Source organism: Megalobrama amblycephala, linkage group LG5 (assembly GCF_018812025.1).
Source record: "Megalobrama amblycephala isolate DHTTF-2021 linkage group LG5, ASM1881202v1, whole genome shotgun sequence".
NCBI lineage: Eukaryota > Metazoa > Chordata > Actinopteri > Cypriniformes > Xenocyprididae > Megalobrama > Megalobrama amblycephala.
Genome location: NC_063048.1, coordinates 38994237 through 39009913, shown reverse-complemented (window position 1 = coordinate 39009913; position 15677 = coordinate 38994237). Strand labels below are relative to the sequence as shown.

The window sequence follows — 15677 nt, the reverse complement described above, 5'->3', positions numbered from 1 at the left end:
CTCAGTGTTATCTTTTCTTCCCATTCCTTGTGGACATATTGTTAATAACAGAGCAACAACAGGATTACAAAACTTTTCCCAGCAGTCAAAATAAGACCATGGTGTGAGAACAACATCCCTGAAAAGTGCAACCAGACAAAACAAGGAGCCTGGGAATCCTTAAAGACATCATGAAAGGGATCCTGCCAATATGTCACACCCAAACTTCCTGTTTCAACAGGGACGACATACCGATGTCTATAGAGGCTTTTCCTCTCAGCAGAAGTTTGAGACACTCGCTGTTGTCCGTCAGGCAGCAGTAATGCAACGCTGTACTTCCTTTAGCCGTTTGCTTATCCAAGTTTAAACTGAGGGGAGAACACACACAAGTTTGCCTATTTAGAAAACATTAAATCTCAATTTTCCGTTTCAGGCAGAGCTATAATTGCCTCTTTAACCTTCAAAACCAGCACTTTTAAACAGCTTTGGTCAAATCAATGACAAAAAAGCCGTTGATTCAGATTTAGTTGTGGGCTAGCATTAGTCAGCAACTGGTCAGCAAAAAAAGGGAAAGGTGTTTTCCAGCCTCTGCTCGGCTGTCTGGGTCTTGCCTGTTCTGGGTGAGGAAGTCTATGATGTGAAGGGAGGTTCTGTCCACCAGTCTCACGGCCAGATGAAGGGCCGTCTCACCTTGTTCCTACCACACCAAACAAACAAACAACATGACATGTTTACACTGTAGCTTGGTTCCTATTTGGGTTTGTGCATAAGAGCTACTTATGATTGAATAGGCCATGATATTTTGGACATATCGTGTATATATGAATTAACCATGAGTACTTATATACAGAAAACATACAGTATGCAATCTTTCGAGAAAATGCAGTCCTGTTTTTTTGTGAGTTTATATCTCACAATTCGGACTTTTTTCCTCGTAATTCTGACTTTTTTTCTCGCAATTGTGAGTTTATATCTTGAAATTCTGACTTTTTCTCGCAATTGCGAGTTTATATTCTCAAAATTCTGACTTTTTCTCACAATTCTGACTTTTTTTTGTCACAATTGCGACTTTATATCTTTCAATTCTGACTTTTTTCTTGCAATTGTGAGTTTATATTTTACAATTCTGACTTTTTTCTCAAAATTCTGACTTTTTCTCACAATTGCGAGTTTATATCTCACAATTCTGACTTTTTTCCTCGTAATTCTGACTTTTCTTCTCGCAATTGTGAGTTTATATCTTGAAATTCTGACTTTTTCTCGCAATTGCGAGTTTATATCTCACAATTCAGATTTTTTTTCTCAAAATTCTGACTTTTTCCTCACAATTCTGACTTTTTTTTTGTCACGATTACGACTTTATATCTTTCAATTCTGACTTTTTTCTCACAATTGTGAGTTTATATCTCACAATTCTGACTTTATAACTCACAATAAAGTCAGAATTGAGAGATATAAACAATTCTGAGAAAAAGAAAAGTCTTTTTCCTCAGAATTGGACTTTACAACACAATTGCAACTATATATCATGCAATTCTGATTTTATTTCTCGCAATTGCGAATTTATATCACAATTTTGACTTTTTTTTGACAATTTTGAGTTTAAAAATTCTGACTTTATAACTCACAAAAGTCGCATTACCTTTTTTATTTTTTATTCAGTGGCGGAAACAAGCTTCCATAGAAAACAGTTATTTTAAATTGTAAAAATATTTCACAATATCACTGTTTTTGCTGTATTTTGGATCAAATAAATGAAGCCTTGGTGAGCATAAGAGACTTCTTTTAAAAACATTTTAAAACCTTACCAATCTAAAAATTTTGAATGGTTATGTGTGTGTGTATATTTGGTATTTTAACAGAAACTATATTTACTAAGGTAAATGTTTGTAAGGGACACAACTAAAATAAACTAAACAAACTCACATGGCCATTGGCCAGAGGAATCGGCTCCATTAGGTCCACCCCCTCAGCATAGACCTGGATGAGAGAGAAAATATCCCGTGCCTTCACAGCATCACAGAGCGTGTGCAGCTTCGACAGCGCGTCAGGACACTTCTTACGAGCAAAGCGCTTCTCTGTGTACTTGGCCATGATGAAGTCTTTCCTCGCCTGCCTGTGGCATTAAAGGTAATTAAATAAGAATGAATTTGCATAAAAAACACAATAAAAGTAATGAAAAATTCCCAAAGAGTAACTTTGGCTTACATGTCACTGGCCGGATTTGGTTTGATCACATCTTCTGCTGTCAAACAAGCTTCCATGATTTCATTAAATCCAGCATTCCCCACGTTCTTGGCCAGCTAAACACCACAACACGCACATACACGCAAACACATGAATGAAATCAAAGACTAATTGCATTTCGCAACTCTACAGTACCAACAAACGCATTTATTCAAGGTCCATTTGATCTGTTTTGTTACCTCATAATATCCTAATCAGCCAAACAATGTATCTTGGCACTCAATCAGAGACGCGAGGCTTTCTAACTGTGGCTAACAGTTCTGCCGTCTTGTGTAATTGCTTTAATGATCCTAAATTGCTGGCCAAAAACGCTTTGGGCTGAAATCATGCGTGTGGAATGGCTCCCAAAGAGCCCAAGTGATTTAAGCAAACCCTATAAAAATTTCAAGCATGAAGGCTGAATTAAAAGAATCCAGCGCAAACTAAATAAATAAACCCAATATTAGGCTTACAGCAGCAGTGCTGGGGAATCTGTGAAATCGAAGATCAAACACTAACCAAGAGCTCTGAGGTGCTGAGAACATCCAGTGTTAGTGACTGGATTCTGGAGTAGTGCACACCCAACTCCCGGTGGATCCCTGAACATTCGATACATGTCAGGATGCCCAGGTTGGTGGAGAGCCATGTGGGACCTGAGGGAGAAGGAGAGGGGGAAAAATACTTTAACAGAGGCTGTCCGTCAAGAATTTGTAACGTCTAAATGGAACTTCAAGATGAAACCGTTTGTCCTCATTCTCAAAATGAATGTCAAGTAGAGTTTTATGCAAATTGCTGGAGCTGGCAGTTAGCACACATACTCTAAAATCTGAATCTAGCTTGCAACGTTTCTCGATCCCAATATTTCCAGAGGTGTTTTGGGAAAGATAGATAAATAAATAAAGAATTAAAGAATAATTAAAAAAAAAAAGAACATTATTATATTAATTAGAATATTAAACAAATGTTGCTGATATTACCATTGTTATATAACATTATTATATTTAATAAACTAATACAATTATTTTTTTATATAATGAGGTACTTTTGGGAAATAAATAAATATTATTATATTAGAATTTTAAATTTATGTTGTTGATATATTGTCATTGTTATATTACATTACTATATTTAATTTAATTATATATATTTTTATTATTGTTTGTTTTATTTATTAGTATTATTATTATTACTACTACTACTACTACTATTATTATTATTAAAAAATAATAATAAATACATGTTATAGGTTTTGTTATCATTAATATTGTATTACATTTAATAATTGTATTAAATTATATATTTATTAAATTATTGTATTAAATTGTATTAAATTACATTATTTTATTGTTGTATTCATTATTATTATTCAATTAAATGTAAGATTAAATAAATATTAAATAAATGTTATCATCATTTTGAAATGACATTTAATAAATCAATTAAATTATATAATAATAATAATAAAATTTTGTTGTTATTATTAGCATTATTGCATTACATTATATGTAATAAATTATTTTTTTATTGCTGCATTCATTCGTTATTGTATTACATTATTATCTGTAATAAATTAATTAAATGATACAATTATTTTTATTGCAGCATTCATTATTAAACAACAATAATAGGAATTATTATTATAATAATAATAATGTGAAAATAAAGACAGATATATGAAGTTTTTTTGACAGGTTGTTTTGGTACGCAGGTCTTTTCTTGTCACACAACGAGAACTTGACTGGTCCAAACAGAGCAGCCTATGCAAATTCAATCATTTTCCTTTACTACCAACTTCCGCTTTGTTCTTCCTGTGAGTGATTCAGAACAATCCCCCTCCCTCTTTCTCCACTTCCTCCTTCCTGTCGATTTCCAGGTCACTCACCGGGAGCTCCGCAGTCACAGCAGACGTCGTTACCCGCCATCCGCTTGACCTCTCCCAGGATGGCCTTGGTCAGCTCCTGTACAATGTTGTTCTCGCCAACATGCTGGTCACCCTTAAAGGCGTTGTTGAGCGCCTCCTCCTTGCTGTTCTGCAGCACTGAGATCCATCTGAGAAGAGACGCAGAGTTAATGGAAAAGCAGCAGTATTTTGTTGTCACTTTCGGTTAGTTATTCCCTAAAATTGTAGAGAATGTCATATGACAAGATTTCATTTGAAAACAGAACAGGGGCGCACACTTACATCTGACACTCTGGCTCATCTTCTGCCTGGAAATGATATGTTCTGTCATCTAAGAGTGAAAGAAAAAGACTATGTTAGATACACAGACAAGCAGATCGTGAAGAAAAAAGAAAAAAAAGTGACATTAATAGATCTGCCCTATATTTTGAGTAAAACTCTGAGTTCAGACTGATTTGAACCAGACATCCAGGTCTTCTCAAAAGACATATATACATCCTCATCCTTTCTACATGAAACACTACATAGATAGCACTGCCATTAAAATGTAATAAATGTTGTCCCATGCATTTTCAGTTGTCCTGGCAAATTTGATCCAACTTAACTGGCTTGTTTAAAGGTGCCATCGAACGTTTTTTTTACAAGATGTAATATAATAATATAATAATGTAATATAATATAAGTCTAAGGTGTCCCCTGAATGTGTCTGTGAAGTTTCAGCTCAAAATACCCCATAGATTTTTTTTAATACATTTTTTTAACTGCCTATTTTGGGGCATCATTAAATATGAGCCGATTTATGCTGTGCGGCCCCTTTATATCTCGTGCTCTCCGCCCACAGAGCTCGCGCTTGCCTTAAACAGTGCCTAAACAAAATTTACACAGCTAATATAACCCTCAAAATGGATCTTTACAAAGTGTTCATCATGCATGCGGCATGCATGCGTCGGATTATGTGAGTATTGTATACTGTTATATTGTTTACATTTGATTCTGAATGAGTTTGAGGCTGTGCTCCGTGGCTAATGGCTAATGCTACACTGTTGGAGAGATTTATAAAGAATGAAGTTGTGTTTATGCATTATACAGACTGCAAGTGTTTAAAAATGAAAATAGCTACGGCTCTCTTGTCTCCGTGAATACAGTAAGAAACGATGGTAACTTTAACCACATTTAACAGTACATTAGCAACATGCTAACGAAACATTTAGAAAGACAATTTACAAATATCACTAAAAATATCATGTTTTCATGGATCATGTCAGTTATTATTGCTCCATCTGCCATTTTTCGCTGTTGTTATTGCTTGCTTACCTAGTCTGATGATTCAGCTGTGCACAGATCCAGATGTTAATACTGGCTGCCCTTGTGTAATGCCTTGAACATGAGCTGGCATATGCAAATATTGGGGGCGTACATATTAATGATCCCGACTGTTACGTAACAGTCGGTGTTATGTTGAGATTCGCCTGTTCTTCGGAGGTCTTTTAAACAAATGAGATTCATATAAGGAGGAGGAAACAATGGAGTTTGAGACTCACTGTATGTCATTTCCATGTACTGAACTCTTGTTATTTAACTATGCCAAGATAAATTCAATTTTTCATTCGAGGGCACCTTTAACATTCATACTTTATATCCTATGAAACTTGCCATAATATGCCATAATACAAACAGTACTATTTATTTATATACTATTATAGTATTATTAAATATTTATTAGTAGTATTTATTAATACTTTAAATTAGCTTTTATTTTAGTTTAGATTTTTTCAGAGCCGATAGCCTTGTGGGCAGCGCTATGCCATGTAGCACGATTGTGCTTCGGTCCTGACTTATGGACTGTCCTATCTCAATAAAGGCAAAAAACGAAAAGCCAAAAATAAATCTAAAAAAAAAAAGTTTCTAACATTAAACAAATTAATATAAATCTGTTACTGGATTCATTGTCAGAGGCTCTTCTGTTTTAAATACACATTATAATGTCTGAAGAACCCTACTGAGGAAGAAAGTTGTGCTGGTTAATGGAGAGAAACACTTGCGTTTCCCTCCCAAGAGTGACTCTGTGAGAATCCATTCGGAATGAGGAAGAGTGGAAAAAACAAAAGAGGATGGGACAGGCAAGATAAACTCAAACTCTCCCACTCATGGAGGGACACATAAAACTCAACTTGTTTTTTCTCTCTGGCATTAGTTTCCTGTGGTTAGATTAGATGTTAAAGGAAGCACACGAACATTGGAGAAAATCCCTCAGCCAGGGCCAGTGTTTTCTAAGCCAATATTTCCTCATAGATAACAACAATTACAGTTACACTGTAGCCTTAATAGTTAAACCGATGCTCTACAGAACATATGATCAACTGTGAAACACTTCCTGCTGTCATTTCACTGCTGCTTTAACAATATTGCTCTCGACATTCTCAGCTAGGTCTTTAGCAGCCAGGCTTTGACTAAATTTTACAGATCTCCCATATTGGATTTATAACTGTGTGTGTGAAGTAATAGTGACGGGTGTAACCGTACGGGAGATGAGGTCGAAACTTTTCTTCTCCTCTGGGTTGTGCTTCACCTGACAGGTGAGAAGATTGAGTTTGGCAGGAGGTCTGTTAGCCTGAGATACAGAGAAAGCGAGAGAGGAAAAGACAGAGAGAGAGAGAGAGAAAGTACATATCAGTTACCGATAACTATCAACTCAATACATGATCCTAATACCACGTTTTAGTGTTGAAACTTATGGATGAATCCCACAAAACTTATCAAGAAAATGTACAGGCCATGTTTCTTTCATTTTTTAATTTTTTAATTTTTTATTTTTTTTGTTTGAGTGAGTGAAAACCATTAAAAAAACACTTTTTTTGTGACATTTTCATTTTCTCTCCAAGACGCGAGCAGCATGACGTGACAACAACAGCAAACAGACTCCATTATAATCAATGATGCTGTCTACATAAGATGTGGTTTACCATCAGAAATTCCTGATGGTAAACTGATGACTTTTTCTGGTGTACTTCAAGCGCACGCACTACTTCTGACAGCAAAAACAAATGGATTTGAAACGGTTGCTTTGTCATATCCAGTATAGACAGCCTAAAGCTGGTGCGGTGCGAAGCAACAGCTGTAGCGTCCAGAATAGGCACAGTGTAAGACAAAAAAGTCTCATTACTATAATGCAAAAAATTATGATTTATTATTAATTGTGAAATATTTATACATCATGGTAGTATTTGTTGTACTGGATTTAATTTATATTAAATTAATTTGAAAAAAATATTGCATTACAGTATTTTTTTATTTTATTTTAATACAAGAAAAACTACAATCTTATAATAATGAAAATCTTACAAGAAATAATCCTAATGGTTCTAAAACAGGATTTTCTTTGTGCATTATTTATTTTTTCAATTTGTGTTTTCATGAGATTCACTCTCAGACTACTTATAATTCAAAATCACCTTTAGAAATGTACATGTATTTGGCTCATTTTCATGCATATACAAAATTGTTATAACTCAATTAATTGCTGCCCTATTTTAATGATCAGCTACAGTAAGAATATGCTGATGTTTCACAATAAGGCCACAGATTGATATGCTCCAGTAGGTGTACAACAGCAACTGCTGAATTCCTCTTTTATACTTTTCTTCCTGTAATCCTCTTGTCTTCAAATCTGAACAGCACTGAGGCCAGAGGAAATGGCTCTAGAAAAGACACTTGAATGACTAATGATGTTCACCGAGAGGCACGGGCTGAAGGCTAAAAGCCTATTGAATTAGCACTGCACTAATGAGGAAACTGCTCTGATTTCTCAAAGATAAGTGCATGTTGCAGGTGCTGTGGCTGAACCCCTTTTATTTATTTATTTAACTATTTTTTAGCCTTCACAACTTCACATAAATGCTCCTACGGTGTGACAAACTAATTTTGAAAAGCACAAATATTCCTTTACTCTCAATTGACATAATAGCATAAAACTGTACTCATAATAATTAATAAAAAAAAAAAAAAAAAAAAAAAAAAATATATATATATATATATATATATATATATATATATATTTTTTTTTTTTTTTTTTTTTTTTTTTTTTTTTTTTTTTTTACTTAAGGAACAACCAATTCCACTTATTTCCTTTTCAAAATTATATCAACTGCTTATAAGACTAATATAGCAGATATCAATACCAAATACCAATACCAACGTAATGTGTGTGTGATTTCTGGTTAATTATACTATTTTATATAACCATTTTAGAAAGCAATCACGATTAACACTAAATAAATTTATATTTATTTAACCAAATGAAAAATAATAATAAAATTATTTAACAAAAAAGAAAGAAATGGTTCCTATCCGATATAACTAAAGAGTTTAATAATTTTATTTAGTAATAACGGTTGATTTTTAACTTCAAAGCTTATACTATACATTTAATCTGTGTCCAAAATTGAATACTTCCCTACTATATAGTATGCGAAAAACAGTACGCCAAAAGAGTAGTATGTCTGAAAAACAGTAGGCAAAAAGTCCCCAGATGATCCAGAGAGATTCTAAAGTGCGCATTTGATGGACACTTTACTGTCCCATGAGGCCACGGGAGAGGATTTATGAATGGAAGTGAAGCAGTATGTCCAAATTTCATTCATACTACCCATATTCACACTATGTCAAGATCTTTTGGCCCATCCCTATTAAAATTGAAAGTTACAGTGTCACTGCTCGACTTGACATTTCAACTACCCAGATGTTCGTTAGTGTAATGTATAAGCATATGAGCACGGAAACCAATCAGATATGAAGAAGGTCAGATAGGGTTCCGTACCGTCCCGTGCGAGATGGTCAAATAACCGTTCTTTACTGTGCACTTTCTCTTCTGCCACACTTTCCGCAACCTGAGGAAGCAGGAAACAGTAAAAGTCACATCAACATTCAACAATGACTCTTTGAAGGATTAGTTCACTTCGGAGTTAAAATTTTCTGATAATTTACTCACCCCATGTCATCTAAGATGTTTATGTCTTTCTTTCTTCAGTCGAAAAGAAATTAATGTTTTTGAGGAAAACATTCCAGGATTTTTCTCCATATAGTGGACTTCAACAGTTACCAACAGGTTGAAGGTCTAAATGTCAGTTTCAGTGCAGCTTCAAAGAGCTCTACATGATCCCAGACGAGGAATAAGGGTCTTAACTAGTGCAACGATCAATAATTTTCTGAAAAATTATCTTTTTAACCACAAATGCTAAATCTTGCACTAGTGCCACGCATTACGTAATCACGTTGGAAAGGTCACGCGTGACGTAGGTGGAAGTACCGATCCAGCGTCTACAAAGCGAACATGCAAAGACTAAGCCAAACGTCCTTTACAAAAAAAGGTAAAACAATGATGTTGGACTATTTTGAAGTTGAAGGAGAAAAATAAATGCGTTTTTAGCCCTACCGCGACACTTCCGCCTATATCACGTGTGACCTTTCCAACGTGATTACGTAATGCATGGCGTATCGCAGAGCTAGTGCAAGACGAGCATTTGTGGTTAAAAGTATATACATTTTAAAAAATTTATTTAGAAAATGACAGATCGTTTCTCTAGATAAGACTCTTATTCCTTGTCTGGGATCATGTAGAGCTCTTTGAAGCTGCACTGAAACTGAAATTTGGACCTTCAACCTGTTGGTAACTGGTTGGAGAAAAATCCTGGAATGTTTTCCTCAAAAACCTTCATTTCTTTTCGACTGAAGAAAGAAAGACATAAACATCTTGGATGACATGGGGGATGAGTAAATTATCAGGAAATTTCAATTCTGAAGTGAACTAATCCTTTAGGAGTTAAATACACTGCTCTAAATGCATGATAAATTATGCAGGATGGACTTTATTCGCTGTTATGATCATGCATTAACTCACCGTATGGCATTTTAATGCACATTCTGTTATATGATGTCAAAAAATGATTACCCATCACTCTTCTTGTAAAGGTTCCCGCTGCGCTCCGTCCCATGTTCTTTGTTGCCCTGGGGCTGGTGTAGACTGTAGGTGGCGCTCTGTCTAACCTGTGAGTCCTGTGAGGAGATACAGATATGTAAATGTATTCTCTGCACACACAGCAGCAGTGAACCACTGTCATGTCAGCAGTCAGAGGAAGTGAAAAGCTGTGTTTTTGTACGACAGTGTTGTCACTCCAATGAGGAAATGGGAGCAGTGGGCTTCAAGCGTCTCCAGGGAGCTGAGCTCATTTGGAAATGCACTGTTTTGGAACACAAGGCTCTGAGCCAGAAATGAGAACGCTGCCATTTTAGTACTAATGTTCTGAGTTGAGCGAAAGCCAAAAATGGGCTGTATTCTGACAATGTGTGCTGTATAAAGCCTGGGTTAAACATAGTGCTATATCAATCAGGGTTGGATAGAAGACATCCGTGGCAACGTTGTATTAACTGCACTCAGAGCCTTAGATTTGATCAATTAATCTGCATTTTTTCTTCTACATTTTGTAAACAAAAGACAAATGCGCAAATATGATCATGTATACCAAGTAGGCACTTACTCTCCTAGACTTCGTTGCCAAAGGACGGTAGCATTAAAGAAGAGAAGAGAGCATTCTTTAGACAGGTCACTCATACATTTTGCACACCAAATTGAAAACAACACTACATATGGTAGGAAATGAATGCATCAAACTCCAAACTTTGGGTAACACCACCAATATCCAGTTATATTTGTAATGGCTGATAAGCAATAAAAAAATAAAATAAAAATTAACAGAACAGACTGAATTTAGGCTTAAACATTCATCAACTCACACATCAGTTGTGGTAAACAGAAGCTCAAGCATGTTTACTTGACATGCAAGAACCAATGAGGTTCATTCTCGTGTTACGAAGCACCATAGACATCATATAGGTAGACGCCCTATTGGCCACTGGGCGCCGAGATTTGCGGCCGCCATCTTAGACCGGTCGTACTCCTAAGCTGCGTCCCAATTCGCCTACTTATACGACATCCTAAAAGCATTTACTGTTTTTGTAAAGAAAAAGTACATACTTTTGAGTGTGTAGCAGAAGAGTAGACAAGCTTTGGGACATACTACCGTCATAACTGCGTCTTTAACGGACGTTATGTCGCTTATTTACGCAACCTGTAACTGTTTAAACTACCCTGTCAATCATCTTGTCACAGTTAAAATCCTCCACATTGAATTAAATTTATTTTCCTACCGTTTCGGAGAGATGTAGTCGCACGTTGATCTGCCAGTCATGGGTCTTTCATGCAATAACTCTCCTCATCTTTGCATAATGATGCATTTAAAAGTTAATGACCAAACGCATCGTTATAAATGTTCACAATGCTGTTGCAGATTAAATATAATGTGGATAACATTTAATAAATATATTTTCGTCAGGTTATATTGATTATTAATTATTCAAGCCCCTTTATCTTAACCGCTCTGCTTAACCATCGGACCTCGCAAGTGTTTTCCACATAATTACTGTTCAGATCAGAAGGAAGTTCGAAAGCACAAGAATGCACTCAATGCACGAAACTTACTTTTAGCGTTAGGTAACGTTAAGTGCCTATTATCAACACAATCCAATCTGAATTTAATACATACATTGTTCGACCGGACAAAATAGTTATTTGTGTTTGTGCACGTGATATCAGGAAGCATATGACGGCAAAGCGCAAATCGAGTTACTTCTGCTAGTATTACTAAAATATCGTATTTTACTGCAACTATCTGTTTCTGCTTCTTTATTATATCTATAATGTGTGATTTATAAATTACCTTATATCCTACATCACATATTTTGATTTTGGACGTCTGGTCACTTTATATCTTATTATATCAGAATATTATATAACTGTTAAGTCTACTATGAATATTAAAATACATTCAACAATGTGTCCTGTATCATAGCTACATGAATTACCTTTGCAGCAAAAAAACCCGAGTCAAAATCAGTTAGGTATTCTGTGAGATATGATTAATTAAATGCGCTGACAGCTCATTGCACCTGTCAAACAAGTTACACTGAGTGGAGCTGGCGACCGATCCAAGATGGCGGCTCCACGGCTCGTCCGTGCCAATAGGCAGTAGCATTCGATAGGGCGTCTAGCTATATATGATGTCTATGCGAAGCACGTTTGAGCTTCTGCAAGAACCAATGAGGTTCATTCTCGTGTTACGCAGCACGTTTGAGCTTCCGCAAGAACCAATGAGGTTCATTCTCGTGTTACGCAGCACGTTTGAGCTTCCGCAAGAACCAATGAGGTTCATTCTCGTGTTACGCAGCACGTTTGAGCTTCCGCAAGAACCAATGAGGTTCATTCTCGTGTTACGCAGCACGTTTGAGCTTCCGCAAGAACCAATGAGGTTCATTCTCGTGTTACGCAACACGTTTGAGCTTCCGCACGAACCAATGTGGTTTGTTTTTGTGCATCAAGCAGGTTTGGTTGAGCTTCTGTTTGTATGCTGATCAATGCTTATATGTGAATAAAAGCCTGAGTTAAATCTGTTTATCATATAAAGCGATCAAGTTTCTTCAGAAAATTTGGACTAAACCACTCAATTCACATGGATTAATTTTATGATCTCTTTATGAACTTTTTGAAGCGTCAAAATGGTAGTTGCATAGCTGTCAATGGAGGGACCGAAAATCGCTCAGATTTCATTAAAAATATCTTCATTTGTGTTTCAGAAATAAATGAGAGTCTTACAGGTTTGGAACAATATGAGGGTGTATAATTGCTGACATTTTTATTTTTTTAATTTTTTGGGTGAACTAACCCTTTAAGTTCCAATCGAGAGTAATATGCAACTTGAAATGGGAAAAATGTAGTCAATATCTGATAAGACAATGATAGCTAAAAAAATAAAAATAAAAAAAATAAATAAAATAAAATAAAAATCCACATGATCTCAGATATACTGTGCATTCCTATAATACAGTGTAACACAATAGTGTAATGAGATGGTTGTTCATGTGGCATAAAGAGGATTGTTACAGTAATTTCTGATTATCAGCATTCAGATTAAATGTGTGTAATCTCTTAATGTCTGTAATCATATATGCCAAAGCTACTTGCTTGAGAACACGCTTAAATGTCTTGAGATTGACTAAAGCTTAAGAGGGTGAAAAAACTGGCAGGAAGATAATGAGGAAGAGGTCGACCACCAGTTTTCAAATGCAATGTTTACAGAGAGAAGAACTGAGTAGTAGTAAAACATTTTAATCAAACTGAGCACTGTGAATAGTGTTGTGGTTTTTCAATTGCTGTGAATTGTGTCAGATTTGATTTGAGATAGGACTAACCTCCTTCTGCTCCACTTGCAGAGCGGTCTTTAGCACGTCCCGTAACTGGGTTAGCTGCCTGCGTTCTTCATCTTGTACCTGTTTGATCTGAAGACATAATCAGAAGTGGAAACAGAAGTTAAAAATGAGAATTGATCTTGAGATCAGTAGTGTGAGCCACTTTAGGGCTGGTACGGCAGTGCTTCAGGAATGAAAAGTCTCTCACCGAGTGCAAGTCTGTGGCGAGTTTTTCTATTGAGGGTTTGAGGTTGTCCACTGCTTTGAGACCATCCTGAAAGAAGCTATAACAGAAGACACCATGCTAGTTATTTTCCAAATAATTAAACACAGGCTCCATTTCAATAAAAAAAAAAAAAAAAAAAGTGATAAAAAAACTCTGTACTTTACTGACTTTGACAATGCATTAAAAAAAAAAAAAAAAAAAAAAAAACAACATTGTTTCGAGACATCCTCAAACTAACTTTTGTTTATGTTCCACAGAAGAAAGTCAATGTGGATGAATAAACAGTAAATGAGTTCCAGTTTTGAACTATCCCTTAAATTGCTTTAAACACCCAATAAAATATAATAACTAGGGCCCTATGATTTTCGGGATGCAGAAAACAGAATCGCGGAATCCAGTCATATAAACGGAATTTATTGTTCAACACGGAATGTCACGGAATTTGTCAAATTTTTGATGAATAAATAAAAAGTAGGTCAGAACACTAGACTATTTAAATATGAATCCTGCATGTTGTGCATGTCTCTATGTGAATGAATTGCACAGACGTGCAGTTTTATTTACCAAACACACACACTGAAGCACGAGTGACGCTCATGGTGTTTTCAGCCTCTGCCGCCTCGCTATGTGAGGACATGAATGCATGAACTACATCTCCAAAGCTGCTTTGAGAGTCACTTCATGAGCACTTTTTCACAATTTAATTTGAGAAAAACTATCATATCATAAACACACAGAAACTTATGGGTCTTAACGGCAACCCGTCAAAATAAAAGTTTGGTTTAACTTAATGAAATTGTGACAGTAGAATTTAGCTACGTCTCAATGTAATAATAATACTAACACTAATAACACTAATAATAATATTTAGGGCCCAAGCGAAAATTCGCGCAGGGCCCTCTTGTTTTTCTAAGGATTATTATTATTTTTTAGGGCCCAAGCGAAAATTCGCGCAGGGCCCTCTTGTTTTTCTAAGGATTATTATTAGGGCCCAAGCGAAAATTCGCGCAGGGCCCTCTTGTTCTTCTAAGGATTATTATTATTTTTTTTTTTTTTTTTTTTTTTTTTTTTTTCCGTCTTCCGGGGCTTTTTGGGGGCCTTAACATGCTCAAAAACTCTTGAAAATTGGCACACACATTGGAATCCGCGGCCATTAGGACGCCGGAGAGGCTGGTACCCGGGCGTGGCAGGGGGGCTCGACAGCGCCCCCTTGAAAAAGTCTGAAAATTTGGTCCATATATTAAACACGCTTGCACGTATTAGTATGAAACTCAGTACACATATAGACCTCATCGGGCCGAACAACTTTCGTGCTCTAAGTTAAACACCACGCCAACAGGAAGTCAGCTATTAAGGGTTGTTTGAAAAACGCATGCTCTGGAATTTGATATACTCCTCCTAGACGATTAATCCGATCGCCACCAAACTCGGTCAGCATGAAGTCAAGACACTGATGATTAAAAATTGCCAGGGGATTTTTGATATCTCGAACGGTTTGGCCGTGGCGAGGCAACGAATTTATGGCGAGAAAAAGGAAACAGGAAATGTGTTATAACGTCTGCATACATATATTGATCTTTATGAAACTTCACGAGTGTGTTCGTTATAGGAGTCTGATCACATGGATGTGACTATTGTGAGTCAAAGTTATAGCGCCACCAACTGGCAGCAGGAAGTGTATCACTTTTTGAAATGTTTTGAGATCACCCTCTTATTTTTACCTGATTTGCTTCAAACTTCATCAGTGTAATGTCAATACACAGCAGATGTAGACCTATGACAGGATTTTTGATATTTGAAATATTGTTGCCATGGCAACAGGTCAAACTGTAATAATATTCTTGAGTGTTTTTGAGGCTCTTAACATGCTTCAAATTGCATGAAACTCGACACACACATCAATATTGTCAACCAGTAGACATGGACAAAGCCATAGAAATGGGCGTGGTGGAGGGGCTCAGTAGCGCCACCTTTTGACAAAAGTGGGGGGGTTAGTTTTTCCTACAATCACCAAACTCGGTACACATATTGTTCTCATCAAGCCGGACA

The 15677-nt window shown here is 36.1% G+C and overlaps 1 protein-coding gene across 1 annotated transcript in view; it reads right to left on the bottom strand.

Moving 5' to 3' along the window:
• The window catches only part of asap2a (ArfGAP with SH3 domain, ankyrin repeat and PH domain 2a), a 28322-nt gene extending 14057 nt beyond the window's left edge, over window positions 1-14265 (bottom strand). The window contains exons 1-14 of the mRNA XM_048190278.1: window positions 14204-14265; window positions 13611-13686; window positions 13406-13492; window positions 10639-10647; window positions 10053-10156; window positions 8922-8991; window positions 6629-6716; window positions 4388-4436; window positions 4088-4254; window positions 2725-2858; window positions 2188-2282; window positions 1906-2095; window positions 591-676; window positions 232-347 (exon numbers count right to left, since the gene is read on the bottom strand). Coding sequence (XP_048046235.1) covers window positions 232-347; window positions 591-676; window positions 1906-2095; window positions 2188-2282; window positions 2725-2858; window positions 4088-4254; window positions 4388-4436; window positions 6629-6716; window positions 8922-8991; window positions 10053-10156; window positions 10639-10647; window positions 13406-13492; window positions 13611-13686; window positions 14204-14265 — 1333 coding nt within the window. The remainder of the gene's footprint in view (window positions 1-231; window positions 348-590; window positions 677-1905; window positions 2096-2187; window positions 2283-2724; window positions 2859-4087; window positions 4255-4387; window positions 4437-6628; window positions 6717-8921; window positions 8992-10052; window positions 10157-10638; window positions 10648-13405; window positions 13493-13610; window positions 13687-14203) is intronic.
• Between the last annotated feature and the right edge of the window lie 1412 nt (window positions 14266-15677).